Genomic DNA, 24,410 nt, shown 5'->3' with positions numbered 1-24,410 from the left:
AATAATTCTCCTTCCATATCTGATTAAAGACAGCCAGGAGAAAGGTGGCATAGCATCTCATAATGTATATCATCAGGTTCAACTGATGTATTGCCAGACCGACGAAGAGCAAGTTTGAATTCCACCAGTGTAAGAGGGTGACTGTAGTCATAGGGATGATCAGTTGAAAAGACAAGAGGCAGATGTTCAACTCGTGTTTTAATAACTAAGGAGGAAGGTGATGAGTTAGAAGAGCTAGATACATGAGAGAAACATTCACCAAAACTATTGGCATTGCTCTGAGCATCAGCAACTTCATGGCCATTGCATATTAAACTAGAGGGGGAGCAGAAGCATACCATTCACTCACCTTCCCAATCTTGTCCCATACGACTTTTGAACTGGTGGTTGAAGAAATGCTGGAGGTGTATTTAATCCAAGATTTCTTCTGGCTTTGACGTCTAACTCGCAAGCTTGTGCACAGGCTTGCTGAAATGCAATGCAATTTGTAAGTGTAGGATAATTATTAAATTTACCCCAAGCATGTTTCTAAGCTTTTTGTGTTATAGAACAAGCAGAATTCCACCAAGGTCGGGGATGTCACGGAAAACACGTCAAGGTTTTGGGGATGCACATAAGATGGCAGGATCAAGTTCTGAAAGAGAAGTGAAAGACGGCCAGTTGGACTGGTCCAACTTCCACTGAGGCACACAGGTCAGGTGGCACTGACCATGGCCAATCTCTCTTAATATGATAGGAAAATGATCACTGCCCTGTGGGTTGATCTCAACTTTCCAAGAAAAGCAAGTGAAAAGTGAAGGGGAGCATATAGAAAGATCTATAGCAGTAAATGACTGACTGGGTGCATGAAAATAAGTGTACGAGCCAGTATTGAAGTAAGACAGGCTGTGCTTCAGGAGCATATTCTCTGTAGCACAACCCTTCACATCAATACTAGAGCTATCCCAGAAGGGATTATGCCCATTAAAATCCCCCAAAATTAAAAAGGGGGTTGGCAGTTGCTCAATGAGGGCATCAAGGTCTGATGGATAATAATTTTTTCTAGGGGTAAGGTACAGACAGCAAACAGTGATGATATGACCGAAGCAGATATGGGTGGCTACAGCCTCCAAGGGCATATCAATGACAAGGACCAGGTGGGCACATGTTGATCAACAAGTAGTACTACTCCCCCATCCATGTCGTTGTCCTACACAGCCTGTCATTTTGCTATAAGAAGTATTGTCAAATTATGACTGTTTTAGTAGGTTTAAAAAAATGTTTCCTGTAGAGAAGACATATGGGATGACAAAAATCAATTAAATCCTTGATGTCATTCACATTTGATTGAAAACCTCAACAGTTCCATTGGATTAGCATGGCCATTTTTATTTATTTTGAAGGAGAATATGGCAAGAAGACTTTCTGCTTGCGACTACACTTTTTTCTTTACTGGATGTGGGTCAGTCACTCTAGTGATTCTGCTCTGGATTGAGTAAACAGGTCAGTGTTTGTAGACATATGTTCCAGTGATTGAGGATGTGAACAAATGGTTTGTTTAATTTTTGGGGTGTCAAGAGAGGAAGACCCCATAGAAACACCTGGACTTGAACAAGGTGAAGTTGGGCAATGACTGGAAGATGTTGTATGGACAGAGATAGAAGTAGATACTGATTTGTTAACTTTGTTGATTTTGGAGGGTACTAGATTAAGATGCGCTGTTAAGGATTCTGCAGGAGGCATGGAAAGGTCTGTCTCGACTCCTACTGTAGTCGTGGAACTGATTACAGCAGCATAAGTCTGAGATGGAATTGGGAATAGTAATTTCTGAGCCTCTGGGTAAGTAATATTGTGAACTGTCTTTAGACGTTGTACTTATTTCTCTTCTATCCATTTAGGGCAAGAAGTAAATAGGAAGGATGTAGAACATTATAGTTAATACAATGCAGTTCTAGTTGGCATTTAGAACTATTGTGGTCTTTACTAGCACAACAGGCATGTCAAGGAACCATGGAAAGATGTTTTCGAATGACCAAATCATTGACAATGAAAGCATCTAACAGGGTTAGAAATATATGGCTATACCTTACAATTCAGATATTCTGCCTTGATTGTGGTAGGAGGACATGATGTTGTAAATGTTAATATTAAAAGATTTGTTGGCTCCATAATCCTGTAACACCTTGGCTGTTGAAACCTGTGAGGATCTCTGACTCTGGAATGGTCTTTAAATCCCTTTCAACTATAACTCCTCTGGAAGAATTCAAAGTAGAATGAGGAGCAATGGGTATATCCCCAATAGCCTTTGATTTCAAGAGGAGTTTGGAATGTTGTGATGAAGCTGTTTCCACTAAAATGTCCCTAAACTGTACTTTTTATACCGATTTAGGAGAGCCAGCAAGTCCTTCTAAACCCTTCTGAATAAAAAATGGAGATATCTGCCCTAGAGGTTTTTCAGTTAAAGAATGTATAATTCAATATCACAGGACAGATTCAAGTTGTAATTTTGACCATACAGAGTCACCAATGCACAGTTGTTTGCCAGTAGTCGGATTTTTCTCTATGCTGTCAAGCTTGTTTATTTTTTTATTTGAGACACACTACAGTGCCATATAAGGTCACTGCAGGAATGCCAGGGTTTCGTGAGCACTATACTTAAACATCAGTATCAGACATAATGTCCACTACACCCCATTGATGACATCCTACGTTGGCACTCAGTTGACCCTGGCCCAAATGAACTAGCCAATTGATCCTGGCAGGACCAACCATCTACAGGAATTCAATGCCAAAGTGGTATGTTGGAGTTGGAACCCTCAACACCAGAATCCTATCCTCCCCTTCACTGGTCACCATTCACAGCAGACACACAGGTGGATGTTTAGATCCCAGAGGAGGTAAATTGAAAGTACAGAACATTCTCCCTCACTACGTACAGGAATTCACTTTGAGGGGGTGTGTGAGAGATTATGTCAATTACTTTAAAAGGCAGAATTGCAAATGAGATCACAACAAATTTCTTGAATGGGACAAAGAAAACTACTGGGATCCAAACAATAGAGAAAAATGGGAGGGCACCTGGAGAAAACATCTGATTATGCTCCCAATAAGCCTCAGTCCAGGGGACAAAGAAGTGGCCTATTTGACAAAGAGTACAAGAAGTACCCAAGGCAGAAATATCAATATGAAATATGTATTTGAGAAGAGAATGAAAATACATTGTAAGGCCACGAAAGAGCTTCAAGATTTGGGAGGACATGGTAGCTAAATCAACATGAAGTAGAGAGAGAAAGTACCTACAATAATACAACAATCAGATGAGGGAAGAAGAGGGACAAAATCTTAAAATTGAAGTGCAGGCAAGAAGCACAACCAAGAATCAGTAAAAGTAACAGAACAAATGTTACACTCATGAGTAAAGGACAGAGGTGGATGTTACCTGATTCTTGTCTGGGACAGAAGAACCAGAAACATAGGCAGATTGTGGGAACAGCCAGTCAAAACTTGTTTATAATAAGGCAGGTTCAGCAGAAGTTGCGAGTCCTTGGTTGAAATGAAGTATGTAAGATAGAAACAATGACATGCATTGCAGTATCATTGCTCAACATCAGAGTAACTCACACCTCTATTTAAGATAACTCCTAAGGAGAAGAGCTAGACAGAAGTTAGAGAAACATGAACATGAGAAGCGATACTTAATAAAATCTGCAAATCTGAATTCATGAAAAATATTAATATTATTTATACTTTTATTTTTAGTAAGCTTAGTACCCCCTATGGAACTTAGGTCTTGGAAACTTTAGCATTGACAAAATTGTCATTATTGACCACTGTCACTCATTTTAGAAAGCCTAACTAAAATCAATTTAAAAGTTTTTACCTGTTTTTCATCAAAATCAGGAAAATGAAAATCATAAAGATAATACTTCAAATGTGAAACTACAAGTGGAAAATAAAGAGTAAAAGTTATGCATTTCTTGATGAAAAAAGAAAAAGTTGATGGAATGAATGAGCTATTGACATGTACTCAGTACTCAAAACAAGTTCTATGCATGAATGATGTGTTACCCTCCTACTGGTAGAGGTGTATGGACTATTACTGATTGTAACATAGACTGGTACAGTGCACTGTAGTCTTAGGTATTGGTTCTCTGTTCTGTGGAGAGGCAAGTAATATTCCTGAAATCTCAATTCCAGCCCCCATTATGGTAGAAATACACTAATTGGTAGACCAATTAGGGTTGTTTCCTGATATGCTTCAATTCTGTATCAGAACACTATTTCTCCTTATGCTGTAACTGTTTGATATTTTTCTTATTTTCACATTTTAGAATATTACTTCAAGTGTAAACTCACTTACTTTTCTTTAGTAATTTCTTTTCTTTCAATTTCATTTGTTCTGAAGATGGTTTCTCAATATGGAACTCTTTCCCCTATACTTTTTCCTTTATTTTTGGATGAACATTCTGAGTTAGATTACATTTGTTTCAAAACCTTTCCACTGAAACTAATATCACTGTCACAACTTTCTAATGGCCTAACAATTAATATGATTTCTGACTGGTTGATATTTTATTCAGTGTTAGAAAAACATGCTAATTTGTTTTGAGTACAGCTGTACAGAAGCACTAATGCTTAAATGAGTACCATCTTGATACTACTGTTGTTTCATTTCACTTCTGTAAAAATAGGGTTGTGATAAGGTTAAACCAGCAAAACATGCACAAATTAGAATATAAATGGCACGACTGTAACAATGTAACCTGGAGTTAAAAATTGGAAAGTTTTACCAAAATAGGAGCAGTTGGAATTTCTGTTATTTACTCAACTTCAAAGTGTTCTCTCAGGAGAAGAAATGTTAAATCAATGTTCACCTTAACTCTTGAAAGATTATTTTATTTGTACCACTGGATCTAGTCACCAAAAAAATTAAAACATTGACTCTTTTTGTAATTACTCACCATCACAGGTAGTTCTCGTAAACAAATTTCACATTCTTCTGTCATTACCACACCTGACCTGGTGGCTATTTGCTGAAATTAAAGCCAGTTGTAAACAAGCAATACAAATTAAGCAAAATTTACAAAATTTATTCCGTCTTTAAAAATAAACAAGGGGAATTGTCTGTGATTTAGAAATACAAAACAATACAGGTAAGAATTAATTTTTCTTTCTCTTATTACACTGTTTTTTCAAAAAGCTACTAATCATATGAATATTTTTTAATTACAATTAACATATAAGGATAAGAAAATCACTTTATATGCTTACATTTTACTATCTCAGAAATTTTTGTGCAGTCACTGAATAATCACAGCTCTTGTATATGTAAAAACGGCTGGTTTGGGTTGAGAAAATGTTTTATGCAGAGGAGTGAACAATGTTTCGAACTTCTTCGGTCATTGTCAGGTTCACAAAGAAAGAAAGAGGTAACTGATCGATAGCTGACCACATGTTTGATGGGGGTTGTGTAACAGTGTAGGAATTTAGAGTGCATGCTTAGATGTTTGATTATATTTATTAATATAGGTATAAAGGTGTTCCTTTGTACAATGTAGAAAAGAACAACTATCCCCTAATTTTGTAAAGGTAAAATTATCAAAAAATTTTAATCAATGCACAAACATTATCCAAAATTTACAGAAAAATCACAATACAAAGGAACACCTTTATACCTATATTAATAAATATAATCAAACATCTAAGTATGCCCTCCACATTCCTACACTCAGTTACATAACCCCCTTCAAACATGTGGTCAGCTATCAATCAGTTACCTCTTTCTTTCTTTGTAAACCTGACGATGACTGAAGAAGGTCGAAATGTTGTTCGCTCCTCTGCATAAAAAATTTTCTCAACCCAAACCAGCCGTTTTACATATATATTTTTCTCTACAAGTGGGTTTTCTCGTCACCATTGAATCACAGCTCTTAAGTTAAGGAACCATTAAATCTTTTGTATTTTGTTCCCTTTACCTGTCTATTGCTTTCTTGTTTTTTAAAATAATTTTATACCTTCTTAACATTACCATCTCTAGGTTATTAAATTTAATATATTACAAAGATTGAAGCTATAAATACTTCTTTTTGGTCTTTAGTGAATTTTCAGAGGATAGCTTGATATAAGCCAACAAATCAAATATAAAACCAAAGATAATACATACATATGTGAAGAAAGATACTTCACTTGTATACTTATAAGTATACTTGTAAGTGTACTTAGGTGAACTGCCAGATGTCGTTGGTTTTTCTTTTTCTTTTCTACAGACTTTTCAAGTATATTGTCTATTAACTTATAGCTTTATTATTCGATTTGTACTACCCCCCCCACAACTTGTTGTCCAATCAGGTTTTGAATTTATATTGATTATATTTTGCTGCTATATTTTATTCTTTGATAACATAATTTAAATTTTTGATTCTTACTTGTAAAGAAGATATTCTAACAATCATTATTCTTATTTAAGCCTAATCAAATATAATATTCAGGTACAATAGCATATGGCACAGATTTTTCAATTTTTTACAAAGAGTGTTCCAGAAATGTTACACAGAGAAGTTCACAAGTGTACAAATAAAACAAAATAATTATTCAAACCTCAAAACAAGTCAAATCTGGACACACCGCTAGATTTTATATTTCACTATACAACTACTATTAACTACTAGAGAAGAAGAACAGGATTTCTCACATGTGTGTATGAAATGAAACAGGAATCAAAAAGAGATCCAAAATCATGTAGATATTAAACTTTCAATTCACAATAAAGTGCTAGAGCAGTATCACATATCACACAGAAGTTATACTGTCCAAATCAACAAATATTCCAAGAAAACATATTCAAGAGAGAGAGATATATACATCAATTCATATTAATTTGTACAAGTCTCTGTATCATTTCTTAAAATATGTATGACACCTACTCCATATTTATTAGAGAAACAGGACCAAGCCAGTATAAGACCTGCAGAACACAACACTAACACACACTTTGCAAATCTAGTTTACAAGGATATTGCTACCATATGCAGAACATTTGCACAATAATTTACAAAAAATTACCTTTATACATTAAATAACAGTATATTCTGTAGTGAATGTTAGTTGTTTATAAAAGGATAAAATATCATACATCATTGCAGAAGTTATAAAGCTTACAGTACGTTAGAATTAAGCTTTTCTCTATAATACAATATAAAACATTAAACTCACAAACATTTTTAACTCTATTCTTTTTTAACTGAAATATACTTCACAATGAATTTAAACATACATAAATATTAATTATCTGGCGTGGCATGGCCGAGCGCGTAAGACGTGCGACTCGTAATCTGAGGGTTGCGGGTTCACGCCTGCATCGCGCTAAACATGCTCGCCCTCCCAGCCATGGGAGCATTATAATGTGACAGTCAATCCCACTGTTCTTTGGTACAAGAGTTACCCAATAGTTGGCAGTGGGTGTTGATGACTAGCTGCCTTCCCTCTAGTCTTACACTGCTAAATTAGGGATGGCTAGCACAGATAGCCCTCGAGTAGCTTTGTGCGAAATTTCAAAAAACAAACAAACAAAACAAATTAATTATCTAATCTCACAATTTTATTTTCTAGTTTTCATATAAAACTAAATAATTACAAGAAGTTTTTTAATAAATGAAAGTAATATTTCTCTAATCAAAAGTCATTTGAATAGAGTTGGGATATCTTGGAGTAAATTACAAAAACAGTTTTAAAGTATTTATGACAAAATTAATTCACTTTGTAGAATTATTACAAAGAGTATAAATGGCACAAATTAATTAATGTTCAGCATCCATTGTCCAGTAAAATCATGATTGGTATCTAAACATTTCAAAGAATGTGCCCAATCGGCACAAAAACATTTGTAGTAATCATCCTATATTAAAAATATTAACAGTCATTTTCAACCAGGAATGTAAAATTTTGCAGTCCAAAATTATTCCAAAAGCCAGGTTTCTTTTGTTCATATTGTCTATTAATAAATAAATCAGTTGGCAATTTATTACTAACTTGCTAAACAAACCAATGTCCAACCAGAATTGAAATCTTTACTGGTCATTTACTGAAATTCATTGTAATTTACAGGCCAATCTCAATGCTATTTATCAATCATGTGAGAGCACTGTAAGATTATGAAATGACATTTATATTTTGCTTACTGGCATAAGTGATTAGCAGTTTATTCATATATTTCTGGTCCTAATAAACACAGATTAACCTTCATAGTAATAAAGTATTTCTGATGCATATTTACCTTTCTCACCTGAAGCTATCTCAACTTCAATTTGCCCTCTAAGCATTGCTTAAATATTCAACAGTGCAACATTCCATTATACCCCTTCATTTTTGCACTATTGCAGCAGTGCGTGCTGATCATGTGACTACCCTCCACCAATCATGCTGCACCATCTACACTAGTTCAAATAATTTCCTTTACCATTGCAACTAAATTCTCAGTTCTGAGAATTGGCATGTACAAACCAGAAACACTGGCAAATCAATGGGGAGGAAGGGTGATAAGTGGATGAGAGGAGATAAGTACTGTTTTGGAAGTAATTTTCAGTATTTTAAAATGCCACTTTACAAAATAGTACTACCTCCATTCACCCAAGATAGAATTCCACATGTGCAGATAACCCTTAAGTAGCTTTGCGTGAAATTCAAAAAAAATAAACAAACAAGAATTCCACATTGCAAAGGTAGAAAGACCAGTGAAGGTGCAAAAGTAATTAAACAAGAGAAGAACAACTGCCATGAAAGAACAATTATTAAAGAGGCACACATGGGGTATAGCACTACTTGGTATGCTCTTTGTCCACAAATAAACAAAGAAAAACAGGGCAAAATTTAATAGCCAGGCACCATGTCATGTAAGACAGATTCTGCTTGTGGACAACAAAGAGTACAAAAGACATCCACACATACAATGAGCATGAGCACATTGACACAGTGAAAGATTTCAACAAGGTGTCTATAATCTAATATAAGAATATGTTGTTATGGCTAACGGACTATATATAAATAGGACATGTCTCTATGGGCAGAAAACATGCAGGAGAGGCACCTTGGGATAAGATGGATTATACCAAGCATGTTCTATGGGTAAAAATAACAATGGAAGCAGCTTGCATAAGTTCAACAAACATGGTCTGCCCACACAAAAAAGATCAAGGGAAGATGTCTTGAATAATATGGAGTATAATAAGTGTAGTCTATCAGGGCAGAAAGCATCTAGTTGAAGTGCTTTGTATAAATAGCAAATATAATGAATAAATGTTGTCAATCTGAAGAAAATACTTCCAGAAGAAGCACCTTGGATGTGTATAATATGAAGTAAAACAATGATAGCCCTATTCTAACAAATTAGAACATATGACTAGGAAGTATTAATTACTGTACAGATCCCACTCATGAGGAAACTTCCATGGTGCACCACTTCAGCAACTGTGAACAAGAAATGGCAAAGAGCCCCATTGCTACAGTAGAAGAAAGAGGATGGGTGAATGTGTGTTGGGAAAGTCCAGAGGAACTATACATTGGAGACAATGCAATGGGATTTGCTCAACAGACTGTGACTGCAAGAACCACAGATCAGTAGGAATGGGTAAAAATCCCCACCTGTTTTATTCACAAAGCCTATCACTGATGGTCCTTTATTTATAGACACACACACACACACACATATATATATATATGGCTTTACAGAAACAATCCATTTCTATAGTAAGCATACAGATTTAGTGATAAGACATGAAATTCAGCACACTTGACCAGGCAACACATATCACCTGGTGGGATCCTGAAAAATATATATGAACAAAAAAAGATAAAAATAATGCATCAGCTTAACCCAAACAAATGTATGTAGAACTGCCACAGAAGAATGATGATACTTGCCCAAGGAAGACACAGTTGTGCAGAGAGAAAGTTAGGAATGCATTGGGAGTTGTCCAAATACCAGCCTTAAAGATCTTCAAAAGATGGTAGTTTTGAGCAGCTGGAAACTTAGTCAGATGATGCATTTTGGGTGAAAAAACACTGTATATGGCAACCTGCTATGGACATATCAAAATATGTTGTATGAGTTGATAACCCAATCAATGAGTGTAATAAGTGAAATATCAAGAGAAACAGAAAAATACCAAGGAACAATGACACAGGAATGAGAACAATAAAAGGAAACAAGCCAAATAACATAGCATGGAATAAAAAGGACACAGTAGATGGTCAAGATCCAAACACGAACACAGGTGGGAAAAGGAAGGTAAGGAACTAGGAAAAATAGCAAAACATCCTCCCTGAGCAGCTGATATCCCAGTACTGAATAACAAGAAACGGTAATGGATGGCATAAGTGTCTGAACAACAATGACTACATGCCAGGAGAGTGAGGAATTATATCTCCAGAGATGCCAACTATTTCAAATGACTGAGCGTAATGATTGTAGACAGAGCCCTTTCACAGTTTTAGTCCTTTTAAATTTGCCAGAAACAACACAATCTGGTGAACGAGGCCTCTTTATTCCCATCTTGTGAACGATCGCATTGGTGTTTCTATGCCACTTAGAAAACGAGAAATACCCATCTACACGCGAGCACTGATTAGCTGACAAGCACTGATGATGTAATTATGGATTCCCCTATGTACCCAGTATGGAGAAGCACTGCACTCAAACTATTGGTAGATGTCAGAGATACAAATATTTTTTATTATTTCAAGCACAAACATGATCATCGCAAGTAGCCATTTGGACTATGTCTTTTATTTATTATCAAAATTTATTTGTATCTCACTAGAAATTTTCTTTTCACTCCTTTCAAGCCCTGGGGGAACAATTTATCACTTTATTGTATAAGCCTATATAATATATAATAATTTGGGAGTTGCAACAAGTCGTAATATTTGTCTGTATGAGCATATAGTCGTAATGTATACACCAAAATCGTAATGATTACGCTCAAATCGTAATGGTTGGCATCTCTATATCTCAAGAGAAAAAAGTTACAAGAAACAAATAGCAAGAGTGAAGAACCACACTGAGATCCCAATCTGCGAGAACAAAGAAATGTGACAGATAGAATAGATGATAGGAACAGAAAGAGAGGGAAATAATTGAAGAAGAGAAGGCTTTCCAGAAGCATAGAAGTGAGAGATAAGGTGTTTGACAGGGCAACCCTATAAAGAGCAGCAGTTGAGACAGATAAACCCTGTTAAAACAACCAGATGAAAAACTGGGAGAGGTAAGAACAATAAGAGAGGCTAGTCAAAAGTCAAGGAAAATAGACTAAAGACAGAAGCAAGACCAATGCCTATGGTACATGGACAAGGAGGATGGACAAATGGTACAGACAGGAAAAGATGCTACATGAGTGGCAAGTCTCTGAGCTGATGCTGAACAAAGTCACATAAAAAGATGGAGTGTGATGATGCTGAAATGAAAATTTTCAGATCAAGATTGTTGGATGAGCAATCAGAACAGAGAAATGGACAGGGTCTGTTGTTCCAGTAAGTGCCAGAGCAACTAGCAAAACACAATGAGGAGTGGCCTGCACACAAGAAAAATCCAGGAGATAAGTCTGATCAGAGGGTAGGCATGAAGGTAAAGACTTCTCCAATCTTGACTGAAAGCATCTATCCCCAGGGATGGGGGTTGAGGAAATGGAGCCAAAAAAAGAAAGATGTTTGACATTTCAGTAAGTGGGAAAACACATTTATGCAATGCTACCTGTGATCTCTTGATCCTCTGTGGTATGGGGCATAAGAAATTGGCTGTAAGATTCACAGCTCTGAGAACATGAATCATCAGAACTTTAATGTTGTGATTAGTTGACCAGTACAAAAAGTCCAAAACTTGAAAAGACATAGACCTGGATTTAATTCCTCCATGCTTAGTGCAAAATTTTATGGCAGTGGTATTGTCAGCATAAATCATAACCATTCTCCCTTACACGAATTGGAAGAAATGATACAGAGCCCAATGAACCGGTATAGATTCCTGGATGTGAATATGAAGAGTAGCATCCATAATTGACCATCAACCTGAAAGCTTTGGGGAATAAAGAAAAACCTTCAGAACCCACAAAGAAAGCATCTGTAAACAGATGAGATGGGAGATAAGGTAGATGAATAAAAACCTCCACAGTGGTTAAGTTACTGTTCAGCCACCAAGCAAAGTCAGCCTTGATTCTAGGTGAAAGGGAGATGGAATGGTCCAAGGGATTGTAGGGGAAGTTCCACTGGTCAAGAAACATCCAATGAAAGGAATGTGTATATGCTCAATACAAGAGATAAGAGCCTCCATGGAAGCCCACATCTCCAAAAGAGATGGAACCTTACATTCAGAGTGAGGAAAAGGAAGTAGGGCTATCGTGACTACCTACAAGACAGAAAGTGAAGAGAACATTCAAATGAATAAGATGGTGTAAGAGGATACTGAAGGACTTTTCCAACTTGATCAGAAATCATAATGAGCAGCTTCTTGATAAAGGAATCGGGTGTGAGTAATTGAATGAGCACAGGAAAAGATGAACAATATCCAGTCATCTAAAAAACAGTGGTTACAAAGACCAAGCATCCAGAACTGTAAATCAGAATCCTCATAGATGAACTAAAGAAAAAATGATGTGGCAGTGAGGCAAAAAACTTCCTAAAGTGAGATGTATGATAACATGGTGAAGCAAGACATCTAAATATAAGGATACAGCCAAAATAGATCAGTGATGGGATTCCAAACCCCTTTTTGGAGAAAAATCTAAGATGTGAGTAAATTCCAAGTTAAGTGGTTACTACCCATTCAGTAGCTCTTTTGTGTTGTAGGACTCAAACATATCTAGCAAGACAACTAGACAAGGTATGATCCTGAGAAGAAGGGAAGGAGATACAGGAAGTGGATAGCAGGGATCTGAAACAGAAGGCAGAAACCCACAGAAAGATCCTGTATAAGCCACAGAATTGTTGTTAAGTGTAGCAAAAAAGAACATAAGCCAAAGAATTTAGAATAGAGAACATACTCATTACCAAGTTACTAAAAAAATTTAGAAATGTGCAAAGTTTACAAAGTGCATAAAAATAACAAACCTGCAAAACTATGAAATTGACCTAAAACACAAAATAATAAGTAACATCTAGAATACAAAAACATTAAACAAACTGAGAAGATAAATGACTCTTAAATATCAATTTTATAATTCTACTCAAAAAATCTATAAGATAAAGGATACAAAAATAAATTCTAACCTGAAGAACAAGATAATAAAAAAGCACCCAGTTAACAAAGATTTACTCAAAAGTAATTCCCACTTAGATGTCATTTGTAGTAATGAGAAAATAACTTACTAATTAATTAAAATTAACAGTGAGAAGAAAAAAAAATTATATATATATATGGAGGAATAAGGAAACTCAAAGTGCAAATTTAAGCTAACATAACCTAGATGGTAAAAGAAGTTTAAAAACCTAGCTTACCAAACACTGATCATATGAATGACTTAACATAGAGTGCAAAAAACTAGATTCATCCACACTAGTTCACATAAACTCAATGAACATTGGTGTACCTAAGGGGAGTGAGAAATACACTCTGAAAAACTTACCACAGATCTCCTGGGAAAAAGAACAATACCTAACCAAACAGACTGAGAGGAGGCACAGTATCAGGTGATAAGTGCCATGGAAAGAAATGTTTAACACATTAGTTCTACCTCTTCACCTCCAAAAAAAATGTGGAAGGAAAAAAAAATCACCTGACAAATGTATGAAATGAACTCCTTATGAATGAAAGCCTGTGCTTCCCCAGCAGACATCATCAACCCAAAGACTAGTGTCAGAACTATTGTCTACCCATGGTGGGAATTTGATCATCCACCATATTGAATCTTTAATTCATATGAACAAAGTATAATTTAGAAAATAGAAACATATTAAAACTGAGTAGAAACAATGGAAAATCAAACACAAGGAAAACTCAAAGCTGAAACAAATATAAATTTGTAATCAAGCACAATTAAACATTTTTAGTCACATAGAGAACAAGTTAAAACATGTGCCTATACGCTAAAATGCCAATCAAGAAAGTGAACCTTGATTTTTGCTAGTACAATTTGTGTAATATGATTGGTGAAGTGTAGTCACAAGGTCAGCACACACTGCTGCAATGGCACAAAAATAAATATAATAGATTGGTGTGCTGTTTAAAATTTCAGAAATGCTTAGAGGACAAATCAAGATCAAGATAGCTTTGGATGAGAGGAGGTAGTAAAGTTTTGGAAACAATACAGGTACCTACCTTATGCCAATCAGAAAGCTAAATATATGCCTCAGTAATACAGACTGAAATGTGAAAGTTAGAGATCTTAGTTATATAAAGCTTTATGTATAGTACAATTGCTGAACAAGAAGCATGGGTTTCTCTTAGTGCATAGTTCTATAGATTTAAAAAATCCAACCACACATTACATTTAAACTTAGACCTGCAACAGATAATATACCTACAGGTGGCCTTAGATTTACATTCACAAATATTTACATCTAGGATAGCCTCCTAAGCTACAGGTTACATCACTACATCTTGATGTTATTTTCTTGATGTATATAAGCATTGAATTTTAATGAAGAATACAATTAAGCTACTAATAAAAGCTTAGATGTTATTCTTTTCAACTCTTTGATTTGCTGTACATTTTGCCTTTTAACAAACTTAGCTTAAGCTTTCAAGCCTAATGGCTTGATAAGGTTATATTCAGTAACAAAATATTAAAAAAATTTTTAATATAAAGACACTACTTAGAAACAGAAGTGTCTGTTTTATTTTTGAAAACACCCTCTTTCACCACTTAAGCCATGTTTTGTTTTGATGATTCAACATAATTTTTATGATAATCATTGTCAGGTAGTTCACACATCAGTACAATGTTTCATTTTAAGCCTAACTGTTTAGCATTATAAGAGTATTAGATTTCTGACTTTAGTAGCACCAATGTTACATTCAATCCCTGCTGAATTAACCACATTCACTTTTACTACTGTAGCAACTATAACTTAGAGAAAAACTACAATACAATAATACATAGGCAAGGAAGAAACAGGCTTTATTAAAGATCATGCTTTTATTTTCAAACAGACTTAAATGTATTATGCCATGTGATTTTTCATCACTGACAAATTAATATACAATTCAAAGAAGAAAAAAGCAATACTTAACTGTCTAGGCATTAAAAATACAAATAACAAATAAATGTAGCAACAGCATGATAAAAATGGTACCACAAAATAGTTAACATTTTGGCCAAAGTATAGGTGCATTAAGATATACAGAATTAAACTGCCATTTCTTTGTTAGAAATTCATTCTGAAATTTCATACAGAGCTAAACAAGAGCTATCAGTTCACAGCTGTTCCTAATTTTTAACTGGCTAACTAGAGAGAACACAGCTAACCAACAACTCCTTACCTCCCACCATTCACGCTAAAAGGATTGATTGTTGTTCTATTTGTGGGAACTATTTTGTGATATTGCACATAGGGATGCTTTTGTCTGATAAAACAGTAAGATTTGACCAGAGCATGCTTTTGCAGCAAGAGACCATGAATTCTCGATTCAAAGTCCAGGCACACTAACCACTTTGCTTTGTCAAGTGTTGTGTTCAGCACACAATAGGAAGAGAGTGAAAGAGTATAGAAGAAAATGAATAAACTTTCAGGTTAGTAGAAACCAACAGGATATGGAAGTGAAAGTATTATGGAAACAAAGAAAACTAATAATAATGAATAATACTGGAAGATAAATAAAGTAATAAGAAACAAAGAAATATAATTTAAATAGAATAGAAAAGGAAAATAAAGTTGTGAAGTATAAATTTATACTGAAAACAGCAAAATAAAAGAAAATTAAAGTTGAAACCATATGGGTGCGTAAATATATATGTATCGCTAACCAAAAGTAGATGATACAACATTCCATGTCTTTTTGGTTGGTCTTCTTTTCTTTAATAGTTTAAGAGTTATATTATGAATATCTCAAGCCACCTAATCAACAGTCAGCCTGACCTACATGAATGGCTAGGGCAAAATCTGCAAGAAATACAATAACTAAAACTGGGAGAAGTACAAGTTTCATGACATCTACATGATAACTATGAAATGCCTATTTTTAGAAATACTATGGCTAAATGGATTGTCCAAATAAATTCAAACATATATAATAGAAACCTCTATTTTTTTCAGTTTATTCGGACGTCTCTAATGCAAAACTTGTATACCATTCATTAAACGGAGCAGGTACTAATATGTGATAGAATGAATGTTACTGTGCTTGAAACAAAATGATTATCATGTCTTTTAACATTTCATTTTTCCATACCAAAAACTGGTAAAGATAGTGCCACTAAACCTCACAATGAAAATGTCATATAATATGTACAAAATTAAGAAAAAAGATTTCCATATAGATGAGCTACTAACTTTTAATTAATAAATATATTTATGACAAAGTCATACAACTGTTGGATATCTGTTCCACATTTTTATTTTCGTTCATTAATTACAAATAATGAGATTTTATTTCTTTAAATTTCTAACTGTACTTTAAGCCACCATATAAATGATTTTATTTTGTGAAAGCCCTTGACTAGTTTTTCAACAGAAAATAGGCTTAACAAAGTAGCATTTCAGTCATGATTTTCTAATTTATATCTTGGAGAAAATGATTAATTAGCAATAAAGGTACTGATTCAACCATAGTTCTATTTTTCATTCCATGCAGATGTGCAATGTTTCTTCAAAGATAAGAGTACCTTGTAAATTTGTTTTGTAATGCATTAATGTAGATTACCATAATCTTTGACATGCTACATGTAGATTTATTCAAAACATTATAAACAACTTTTTAGTTTAAACTGTAATTCATAAAGTTGCCTTCATTCATACTTAAAGTAAAACATTGTTTTTCAATCCTATAAATTGTTCTACTAGTGCTTTCTTCTGAAACACTACACTACTACCCCAAAATTAACTTGTTTTTGACATTAGGATCTTTTAGTTCTATTCTTAATTCTGCAATAAAATGATCAGCTTACTCACTAGTTAAGAGTTCTGCAATAAAAGCAGTTAACTAATTACTACATTATAATAAAAAATTGCATTAAAAAGCTTTCAACATCTAACCTTGTATGATTTCTTTGCTGGTCTTTTGTAAGGACTAACAATGTGAGCTTCCTTAAAAAGTCGTTCCTGGTCACCATCATAATACCTATAAATATTTGTTATTTCAAAAATCAATGTTATTGTGGCTTAAAATATTTTTGAATAGGTTTTAAATTGTTTGACAACAGTCAATGATATTAATAACTTGTGTGAAATTATTATATTTTTTAGGCCAATTGTGTGGTGAATGGTAGATAAAAAATAGTTAAAAGCAGATTTATCTATTAAAAAACAACAACATGAACATTCATTCAAGATACATTAAAACTGTAATGAGCTTAAAACATGTAACAACTGATATTTACAACATTCAACACTAGGGCAACTGCCAGTTTCATAAGTCTGCTACCATTACAATAAGGATTCTACACATTTGTTTTTTACAGGATAGAAAAAATTTATAAGCATTAGCTACTTATAATTAGATACTCGATTTAAACCACTAGAAGATAATATTAATACTGTTAATATTGTTCAAAATGGACACGAGATTTTACATTCAGATATTCGTTGAAACAATTTCACAACTTCGAGGTAAGATTCTAGAGAACAGACACATGTATTTTTGGATCTTTAATTTTTCTTGGTATCAAAATTACAATGTACTATTCTAATATTACTCATGGATTCAATGTCATTTGGCTATGCTGTTTATGATAGCAGATAAAATACAAATACTTCATTTGTAATTTAAAATAATATAGTGTAAAAAAAATCAGTCAAACATTTCATAGAGGTTCTTAAAAATCCTTACACCTTCCTTAAGTCTGTGCTGAAAAACAAAATAATGTGTGTAGATTCCCAGATAACTCAAAAGAAAATATTGGATATCTATATCAGTGAAAAAAATCTTTTATTATTTCTGGTGGAAATCCAAGTACTTTTCTGCTTTAAAATTTAAGTTTAATTTTTCACTTAAAATGATAAACTACCTGCTTAATTTCCTTTAGGTTTACTTCCCTTGGTTGCAGGCTATTATAACCAAAAAGTTACCTAACTACAATTGACATTATCTTACAGTTTGTTAAAACTGCTTTTACAAATTCTAAAACACATGTACATGAACATTACCTTGCACAAATAAATGACTTAACCTTTTGACCATTGCTGTTTTAAATATGCACTAAATTTTTGTGGATCATAAATTGTATACAGTACACTTGCAACAACTGCTGAAGTTGGACCATCCCCATATGGCAAATCAGCAGTCAATGGGTTAAGTACAGTCTCTGTAAGCTGAAATATATGTTTCATATATATAGTTTACCTTTCATACAGCTTTTCTTTATCCCAGTTAAAATAGTTCAGAAGTATCCTGGTGACAGTTGGGGGAATCTGAAAATAGTGAAATTGGCTATTCAAGATATGTATACATATCAGTACTGGAAATAATTATGTAAACAGTTAATAAAATATAAATACTATGTTATTCCCCCCTCCAATTTATGAAAATAAATTGCAATAAAGTTGTTATATGTTGATGCATTTACAATGATTGGCTGTAACCCTGCCACACCAGCATATCACCTACAGAAGTACAGGCTGTCATAGTATTTCCAGAAATAATGTGATAAATATACTCATTCACATCATAAGAAAAAGGCCACATAACAAATGTGTATAAATCAATGTTTTTGGCTGATGAAGACTACTCCAAATGACAGGTTGAAGCAAAAGTTAATATTTCAGTACAACATGTATGTAAACTATGAAAGGGGTATGTGAACTATTACTGCTGATAATAGAAGCAATTCAGGTACAAATCCCAAACTTTCCAAAGCTGTGAAATAAGTCAGAGTGTACTGTTACATGATACATTGTAATCCAGTAGAGAGCTTGTTAGTGGCATACCAAAAGTACAAATGTGAATGCTACTTCTAGCACAATAAGAAACACATCAGTACAAAATGACATTAGTGAATGCATTGGTGTTCCAAATCCACTGTTTCAGAAAGATAATTAAACCAAAATGCTGAAATGAGTATGATATTTCAAACATTTTGATGAGCAAAGCTGTAGTTGGATGCTCTTTATCTAAATTCAATTTATTTAACAACAATCAACAATAATTTGTTCAATGCCAGAGAGAAGTAGAGTACCAATGTAAATATATAACATTTATAATGAAACATGCTGGAAAACCAACACAAGTGTGGGTTCCAATTCAGCCAATTGTGTTGAAAATCTATACAAAATTGATGGCATCCTGACTACTGAAAGATACAACCAAATTCTTATCTATGACATCATTCTTTACAGAAGACCTGTCAGGCAGGGCATGAATTTAACTTCCTACAAAAAATTTCATATGAATGCTATTAACATTGTATGAGCTGAAAAGGAAACTGTACCTAAACAACTTGGATGGATTATAGGAAATAACATACGACAATGTATTTCACAATGTCACATACAGAAACTTAAGGCAACATAAGAACAATATACCTTTTATAAGCCATGAGTATAATCAAAAATAAATTCCACAAATTCCCAGGATCTTATGTACTGTCATTTTCAAAGTCATAATTTACTGATTTTAAAAGAATATGAACCCCATCAAAAATAAATATACAACTGACATAATCAGGTAAAAGTTAATTGGCTATCTTTAATGAAAAATACTCAACTATTTCTTGCACAGCAGTTAGGTTTATGGTACTCATTCTATTATTATGTAGACCTGTGTTTGTTCTATTTTCATTTCTTTTATTCTTGTAATTTAGATTGTATTACTCTCTCTTTTTATTGAAAGTTTTACCTGAACATCTTAGGTTAAATATGTTAACTATTTTTGAAGAATTTATGCTAAATAATTAGAAAATTTCTGAAACATCCAGGTTTCTTTATTTTGTTAACAATCTTATCATTTTATATTTCCACCACACAAGTCTCGATTTTTTTTTTTACACAAACAGTATCATTACAAGAACATAGCTCCTATTTCATACGTCATTTTTACAGCTATTGATTTTTTTCAAAACTGATATAATATAATGGTACAGCTTATTATCAATAAACAAAGTGGATTTTGGTATAATGCAGCTAGGTTTTTAAGGGCTTTTTCATTAACAGGTGTTTCTGGTACTGCTACATGTGCAAGTGCATATAAAATAGTCATCACACTATTCTTCAGCACTAAACATACAGCTTCAGATAATGGACTAATGAAACTTTATAACGCAAACACATCTCACCTTATTCCAGATCAGATGACATTTTACAGGCACATGATTTATCATATAGAATTTTTTTTTTAATGTTTAGGAAATAATGTAACAATTAGGTGGAGTAGCTGTTAATATATTAATGGAACTCTCACAGTTGAGACTGAATGATTCTTGAGTTAGCCAGCTGGTTCAGCACTATAACACTGCATTTTCAATGAAATACCAGATATATAAGAAATACCATATATAAGAGAAATTAAACAAGTAAATGGAATATATGCTAAGGCATTATTTATTTGTGAAGCTAGGCCTCTTATTAGGTATATGGAATAATATTAGTGTAGATCTTGAAGAAACAAATTATTTTGTTTACTGTTTAGTAGACTAGCATTATTTTCTGTGTGGCACAGAGCCAGATCTTACTGAAAAATGCCAGATCCATCTGGAAATCTCTTTTGCAATTCTGGAACAACTCTTCTCTGCAAAACTTTGATGTACTGTGGTCCTCGCATCATACCTTCTACGATACGTAAGCCTCTGACACCATAGTAGCTGAAAAAGCCCCAAAACATCTTCTTCAAGGGATGTTTTACGAACTGATTGATGTGAGATTCTTGAAGTTTCTCACCTGGAGATCTGCAAACATGCAGACTTCTTTGACCCTATACAAAGAAATGAGTCTCGTCACTGAATAACACCTTCCTATATTGTTCTTGCATCCAGTTCTTGTATTTCAGACCCAACTGATACTATGTTTTTCTTCATTGAATTGGTAAGAAGTTGTTTGTTGACTGGTCTCCTTGTCCTTCTAACACAATTTCGAATGACATAACATTCCTCAAAATTTCGTCATATATCCCAAAAATAGATCAACCGTACTGCAAAACACAGCTGATGACGCTGTCTGTGTGAAAATATTACTATTAAAGGAAATCAGCAGGTCGAACGAGTCTACACTGGCCACCATCCTGAAAATATTGTAAAATGACTATTTATTTGAATTAATTTGCACAAGGGTGTACATTCACATGCAAGAGTTCTCATTCTTGTCAAGAAGAGTGCAACTAGAAGTGAAGAGTGATAATGTGTACAGAGGCAAGTATCTTTCGGAAATACGTTTTTGGGTAAAAAAAATGTTAACTTCAAATACAATGGCTAACCTCCATGAACAAATTAACTGAAATCTCATACTGAGATGATAAATGGACCAGTGCAAAAACTACCTAGACAGAGCCCCTTTCCAAGAGTCTCAGAAGAAAATTCATGAAGTATAACACCTATTAGCAAGGGCTCCAGAAGGGCACATCTGCTGGATACTGCAACTCATCTTAATCATGGTATATTCTTCTTCTAGGTGTATAATAGGTACAGGTGAGAAGCCTGAAATGTGTCAAGGTTTGGTGTAAAAGGAATACAATTGCCTGAGAGCTTGCATGCAAGCTTTCAGAAAGCCAATCAGTGTAGTAAGTTTGGGGCATGATCAGACTGTACTAAGTGTGCTTTTCTCCTCAATTACGAGACTCTACAGGTCAGTACCAGCATATGGAAAAGGCACATCTGAAATATATCTGCTTGGCTTCTCAACCATCAAATACTAAGAGTTCAAGCCAGTCACAGGATAATGGCATAGTAGTTGACACAAAATAAGGATACTTAAGAAATCACCACCCAACCATGAGATATGAAGAGCTTATCACTAGCTGTGGGAGTAGGGTTAATGGGTGATATATCATAATTAGATATTACAAAATATTAATAACTCTGCAAGCAAAATCAGTAGGGCCATGTCCTTGCAGGTAGCAAAGTAAAAAGAAAAGTAGGTAAAAGGTGTGCCCAAAATTCACTTCGAGATTGTAATGTATTGAGACAGATTGTGGCAGTCAGTACTACACTTAGGAAACACTCTGCTCCACTTCTCAGCACAGAAGCACTCATCTTTTGTCACCCACTTTCAGATCCCAATCAGTGAGGATTCTCCACAATAAGTGCTAAAAGTAATGAACTATAATAAATTCATATTTCCTGTGTGTGATTATCAAGGAATAATAGAAAAGAAGTAAACTCTGTCATTCATGAGTTCAAAATATGCTGTAAAATCTATGACAAAACATTAATCCTAAAGTGGACATTTTAAGAAGTAATGAATGAAATCTATAAATAATTGTTAAAGTGTTACAAGTTAAGGAAGAATAAACAATATTGAAGTATCTCCTATGTGTACATATTAAGGGATAGCGAAACAGAACTATAAATGATTGTCAAAGTATGCATGGTGGAGGAACTAGATTAAAGTATACACTACTTTTTGTATATACAATATGGAACAATTAACAATAATAAATAGTGCCTACTACGTGTACATGCTAAGGAGTAATGAACTGTGATGAAACATTACCTTCTAAGTGACATAAGGAGTAAGAAACTATGGCTAACAAACATATAGTGTCTAATACATGTGCATGCTAAGGAGTAATGAACTGTGATGAAAAATTACCTTCTAAGTGACATAAGGAGTAAGGAACTATGGCTAACAAACATATAGTGTCTAATACATGTACATGCTAAGGAGTAATGAACTGTGATGAAACATTACCTTCTAAGTGACATAAGGAGTAAGGAACTATGGCTAACAAACATACTTGGTGTGATATGTGTTAAACAAAGAACTAGAACCGAAAATTAACATCAATGCATACTTGTTAAGAATAAGCAACTCTTTCTAATCATTAAATGTTGTGTGTATAAAAAGAATCAATGAAACATGATTAAACACAATATTCTAAATGGAACATAGTAAAGAGTACGTAACCATAGTAAAACATCAACTTCGGTGAACCATGTCAAAACAATACCTTCTTTATGGCCATTTTCAGAACTAGAATCAAACCTTAACAAGAAAACATGCAAGATATAATCAACCAAAGCTAAACATTATCTTCCACGTGTGCACGTGAGTAAGTAATAAACGAGGTATAAACCTTACTTTCTATGCAGACATGGTAAGGAGTAATAAACCTTACATTTCAGGTGGACATGTCAAGGAGTAATTAAGTAGATCTAAAGATTATCACAGATGAGTACATGGCAAACAATAAGTAAGCAAGACTAAGTATTATCTTTCATGTAAGCAAGTGAAGAAGTAATGATCTAGGCATAAACTAACATCTAGGTATACATATTAAAGAATACTGAACTAGAAACTTACATGAATATTTATTTACACTTGACAAAATATAATGAATTAAGACTAAACATGTAAAGAAGTAATTAAAACAATATAAACATCACCTTTTATCTGGATATATTAAGACAGTCCTTGATAAATATTTTCAAATCTAGCAGTCAGGTCCAATATAGAAAACTTATGGACTATATTTTGAGTTGGTTGTGTGGTTAAGGCAAAAGACAGAGTTTTATGCTAGCAAACATTGTTCTTTATTAAACTATTATACAATTAATAGATGTTAAACAACAATTTATAACATTATTCAAATAGTGAACTAAATAACAAAACCTTAGGTGTGTTCTTGAATGACTGAAAGTAAAAATCTTTGCAATACTGATAAGCCAAGTAGGTTGTTTCAGAATAGGTATAATCTATTTATCACTACACTTCACTGTTGTTTGTACCAGGAAATGGGGGATACATTTATTTAATTTCACAGCAACAAGTATATGCTAATGATCAAGATATCAAGAACGACTTGACAGTATTGCCTGAATTAACTACTTTTGACCCTGTATGAGTCTAACAATGTGTACCCATTGGTTGCATTGAGGGAAAGAAGATAAACAAAATGATGCAAAATCAGTAATTTGTTGTGCAACCACAGCACTTCATTCCTGAAGAAACATGAAATACTGAATCCACCATTAAAACTCTACAAAGTTTAATTTCACGCTCAAAGAATTCAAAAATAGTTCCAGACTTCCAAGAGTCTAGAACTCTTCTAGATTTGAGTTCTATTTATCACATCCCTATGCACAAATAAAACAGGAGAAAATGCTAGTACTTTGAAATTTCTAGTCATTATGGTGACTAGGATT

General features: G+C 33.9%; 1 protein-coding gene across 2 annotated transcripts in view; it reads right to left on the bottom strand.

Annotated features, from left to right (window-relative positions):
* Positions 1-24,410, bottom strand: part of LOC143249503 (E3 ubiquitin-protein ligase arih1-like) — a 70,255-nt gene that overhangs the window by 35,849 nt on the left and 9,996 nt on the right. For both annotated transcript variants that reach the window (XM_076499445.1, XM_076499446.1), the window contains 3 exons: positions 18,464-18,531; positions 17,158-17,242; positions 4,941-5,012 (listed from right to left, as the gene is read on the bottom strand). In XM_076499445.1, the coding sequence (XP_076355560.1) occupies positions 4,941-5,012; positions 17,158-17,242; positions 18,464-18,531 (225 nt within the window). The remainder of the gene's footprint in view (positions 1-4,940; positions 5,013-17,157; positions 17,243-18,463; positions 18,532-24,410) is intronic.

Source organism: Tachypleus tridentatus, chromosome 4, assembly GCF_004210375.1.
Source record: "Tachypleus tridentatus isolate NWPU-2018 chromosome 4, ASM421037v1, whole genome shotgun sequence".
In the NCBI taxonomy this organism is placed as follows: Eukaryota; Metazoa; Arthropoda; class Merostomata; order Xiphosura; family Limulidae; genus Tachypleus; species Tachypleus tridentatus.
This window is presented reverse-complemented; position numbering and strand designations above follow the sequence as displayed.